General features: G+C 34.8%; 1 protein-coding gene and 1 long non-coding RNA gene across 2 annotated transcripts; both read left to right on the top strand.

Moving 5' to 3' along the window:
- The first annotated feature begins 399 nt into the window (after positions 1 to 399).
- Positions 400 to 4,024, top strand: LOC114316898 (uncharacterized). The gene is made up of 3 exons (XR_014343517.1): positions 400 to 415; positions 2,534 to 2,590; positions 3,508 to 4,024. It is a non-coding gene; the product is annotated as an uncharacterized LOC114316898 (long non-coding RNA).
- LOC145801852 (zinc finger BED domain-containing protein RICESLEEPER 2-like) lies at positions 1,813 to 3,238 on the top strand. Its single transcript, XM_082893578.1, has 2 exons — positions 1,813 to 2,260; positions 2,351 to 3,238. Exons 1-2 carry the CDS (start codon positions 1,846 to 1,848, stop codon positions 2,374 to 2,376), a joined length of 441 nt encoding a protein of 146 aa, XP_082749704.1. The 5' UTR covers positions 1,813 to 1,845; the 3' UTR covers positions 2,377 to 3,238.
- Positions 4,025 to 4,268: the final 244 nt, after the last annotated feature.

Raw genomic sequence — 4,268 nt, forward strand, 5'->3', positions numbered from 1 at the left:
TTCATAAATTCATCTTGATTCTGAAATTTCTCTTCTATGTTAGATTCATGGGATAGCTTATCTTTTCACTACAATCCTCTACAAACATGTCTGCTTATCTTTTCACTACAATCGTCTGCAAAGGCTTAGTAATGGGATAGCTGCTTATTAGTTTTTTTGTTTTTAAATGAATTCCACATGCCTTTATAGTAGATAGATCACATGCACACAAATCTATATAATTTCCAAATTGGTGCACACTATTTTTAAATGAACTCCTGCTCCTTTATGTTTGATTTCTTGTGTAGTGCATATTTGAGTTTTAGAACCAAAGATGTCTTCGGATTATAGCGAACCTATTACTGCTGATGATGCCGAGTTGGATGACGATGTATCTCAAGGACCCACAAAGAGGATTCCAAAACTAACTTCAAAGGTATGGGATGACTTTGTCAAATTTAAAGGACCTAATGGAAATGACATAGCTAGATGTAAGCATTGCAATAGGGAATTTGTTGGAGAGAGTAGGAAAGGGACTAGTCATTTAAAAAATCATTTGTCGAAGACATGTCCAGTACTTAAAGGGCCAAATGCCCCTAGGATTGCTAGTAAGGCTGCTTCTGAATCTACTCCTAAGGCTGCAAATTTTAAATTCGATCAAGAGAGAAGTCGTATGGATTTTTCTAGGATGGTAATCAAGCACAATTATCCTTTTAACATGGTTGAGCATGAATTTTTTGAAATATTTTGTAATAATCTTCAACCAATGTTCAAACTTGTTTCTCGTAACACTGTTAGGGCGGATGTCCTTGATGTTTATGAAATAGAAAAGGCCAAGTTATATCAATTTTTGGATGAACTCTCTTCTAAGATCACCTTGACAACTGATATATGGACTTCAGACCATCAGAATTTTGCCTATACATGTTTGACTGCTCATTATGTGACTAATGATTGGGAGTTGAAGAAGAAAATCCTTGCTTATAGACGCATTGATTACCCGCATGATGGAGACCATTTGTTTAGTTTTATCAAAGATCTAATTTTAGAGTGGAACATAGATAAGAAGTTATTTTCAATGGTAGTCGATAATGCAACGAGTAATGATGTCATGGTGAGACTCTTAAAGCGATGGCTACATGACCAAGGATTACTACATTTGGGTGGACAATTGTTTCATGTGCGTTGTAGCGCGCACATATTGAATTTAGTTGTTTAGGATGGTTTGAAGGTGATTGGTAGTCTTATTTCAAAAATCTGAGAAAGTGTGAGATATTTAGGGAGGTCTCCTTATGGAAAACAAAAATTTGATGTTGCAGTGAATCATGTTAAGTTACATCATAAAAAGAAAGTCCCCATGGATGTTCCTACCAGATGGAACTCCACTAATTCAATGCTTGAAGCTGCATTAGATTTGAAAAGTGCATTCCACCGCTTAGGGCAAATTGACAAACAATATAAGCACAATCCTTCTGAGGATGAGTGGAATGTAGCAAATGTGATTTGTGGGTGCTTGAAGATTTTTTTTGATGCTACATCTCACTTTAGTGGTACCACTTTTCCGACTTCAAATGTGTTTTTTCTCGATATTTGTCTTATTCAACTTGAAATGAAAAAATGGGAGCAAAGTGAGTATGATTGCATTCGATTGATGGCCGGTCCAATGAGAGTGAAATTTCAAAAATATTGGGAAGAATGTTCTTTGGTGTTAGCAATTGCAGTGGTTCTTGATCCGAGATTTAAAATGAACTTGGTGGAATACTACTTTGGGCTTATTTATGGTGTTGATGCTAATAAGCATATTCAGAGGGTCCGCAATGGTTTTGTTGATCTTTTTATGAGTATAGGAGTGATTCTTCTGATTCTATGAGTAGCATTGCACTTGTTTCTGAAAATAGTGGCTCAAGTGGTAGTCAGTTGCTTGTCGGTTCTTCGAAACAAGAAAGTTTGGCTGCTTTTCATGCGTGGTATGCCCAAGAACGTGCTTCTAACATTCATGCCTATCAAAAATCAGAGGTGGAGCAATACTTGGAGGAGTTGGTGTTTCCAAGTAATGAGAGCTTCAATATTCTACATTGGTGGAAAGTGAATAAAGCAAAATTTCCTACTTTGGCAAGGATAGCTCGTGATGTTTTAAGTGTTCCTGCTACTACAGTTGCATCAGAGGCGGCGTTTAGTGTAGGAGGTAGGGTGATTGATGAGACACGTGCTTCATTACTTCCAGATATTGTGGAGGCCTTGATCACTTGCAATGATTGGATTGAATCAACCAAAAATAGAAGTAAGTGAAATATTGAAATTTTTAAATAATTAGATGTTATTTAGTTTAGTTCTATGAATATCTTAATGTCACATTATTTTCAAATTGCAGATGTAGAAGAATGCAGACATGAGTAGATGGATTGAATTGAATCGAATCACTTGAAGTAGATGGGTAAATATGGTTCAGATTATGGGGCTTGTCCCATGCCTTTATAGTGATCTATGAAATTCGTATCTGACATAATTTGATAATCTGTTTGCATATTAAGGTAATAGCTTTCTTGATTTGCAGGTTTGATAATGAGCTTAACAAAGTGGTTGCTATTAAAGTTATTGACTTGGAAGAATCGTGAGTATATAGCTTTAATTATCTCTTACTAGAACTGCTTGTGGTGAAATGTGGTTACATAACTTTTATTCTTGGAGCTTGATATTCTTGGATTGAGCTGTGAATAAGTATTGGATGAGTGGCAAATTGATTGAGAATTTTAGAGGCCTATAAATTTGTAGGATTAATTATTGTTATCAAGATTTACATTGAAAAGTTTTTATGTTGAAAACAAGTCTATAAATTTGGATTAGCTTTCAAGCAATGTGCAATTTTTGTCTATAAATGGATAGTATACTTCTGCAGAGGTTTAAATATTAATAGTGCTTATGTGAACTGCTCTGGTTATTGGTACTTTTTACAATTACCATGTACATGTGTTGGATCGTCTGAATATATATTCTCTGTGATGCATCTCTTTAATCTTGTCGAAGATGTGGGCTCTGGCTTGGTACATAATTAGACTTTGTGGTTCTCTTTCAGTATGTATTTAGTAAAACAGACAATAAGAAAAAGAAGAATCATAGACTCTCTGAGCTTGAAAATGTGTTTGCTTCATCCTTTCTTTAGTTGTAAAATATTTTGTTAAGATGGTAGAGGGTTGTGCTGATTTTGCCTACTTCCAAATCTGTTGGGTGCCTGCATATTGAAGGTACAAGAGTCAAAATCTATACCCCATTTCAGTCGATTTCCTGTGATTTTGAAATGGAGTTATTTTTGTTATGCTTGGGTTCGAGTCTTACTGCTATGCAGCTTTCCCATTTCTATTCCCCTCCTACCAATTGTCAAAATATATATATATATATATAACAAAATAAGTCTCCTCCCTGATTGGTGACTTTACTTGGGTCCACTGCTCTTTATCAACAAAATTGTTTTCATTATTGTTTTTATCTTCTCTTACACTTGCTGATACATTGATAAAATTACTTTTGCAGATGTTTTGGTGGCTGATGTTATCGTAGTAGAAGCAAAGAACAAGAGAAGATACTGAAGAACTAATAGAGAAGACCAAAAGAGACACAAACATGTTTGAGAAACTATTGTTAGCTCTCAGATAGTATAGCATAGCTTGTTCTTCATAGGAGTCTTTCATGAGTTTTTTCTGGTTTTACTTTTGTGCCAAAAGTGTGTCATAAAATTCTGACCTCTTGTAAGTTAGAGAATGCAGTGGCAATGTTTTGGTGGCTGATGTTACTTTTTTTTTTTGTCAATGATGGAATTATTCTTTTTGAGTTGGATATGATTGGTGATAGTGAAACTGAATCACATCACCGTTTAATTTGCAACCGAGTGATTGGTTTGTTGCTTTGTAATGATGCTCCATTGTCTCTCAAAACCTGGTGACATCTTTTGAGTTGTTTTTACACCATGAATGCAACAGTGACTTTTGTACTCTATCTGGGATATGATCAGGTTGAGTTATTGAGCTGGGTTAGGCTTCTAAGCTTTGAATTAGACTGCTCAGCTTAGTATTGTTTGATTTGATTTGTATGTTCAAAATCCGAGAACATATGTTTAGTATGTGTAATGAAATAGACTTGTTTCCAATTTTGATGTTGCTAGTCAAACATGCTAGATATCTTTCAATTTCACTTTTAGTTTGCTGGAATTGAATATTTTTTTAAAAAAAGTTTTTCTTTGTTGTTACTTCATGCTACATTGTGAAAGCCCTCATTTATGTATTTTTGATTGTATC

The sequence above is a fragment of the Camellia sinensis genome, chromosome 11, assembly GCF_055761805.1.
Source record: "Camellia sinensis isolate YWXY chromosome 11, ASM5576180v1, whole genome shotgun sequence".
Lineage (NCBI taxonomy): Eukaryota > Viridiplantae > Streptophyta > Magnoliopsida > Ericales > Theaceae > Camellia > Camellia sinensis.

Coding starts and splice junctions, on each gene's coding strand:
- LOC145801852 (XM_082893578.1), top strand. CDS start 1,846: ATGAGTAGCATTGCACTTGTTTCTGAAAATAGTGGCTCAAGTGGTAGT. Junction 2,261..2,350: donor TGAATCAACCAAAAATAGAA/GTAAGTGAAATA, acceptor TTCAAATTGCAG/ATGTAGAAGAATGCAGACAT.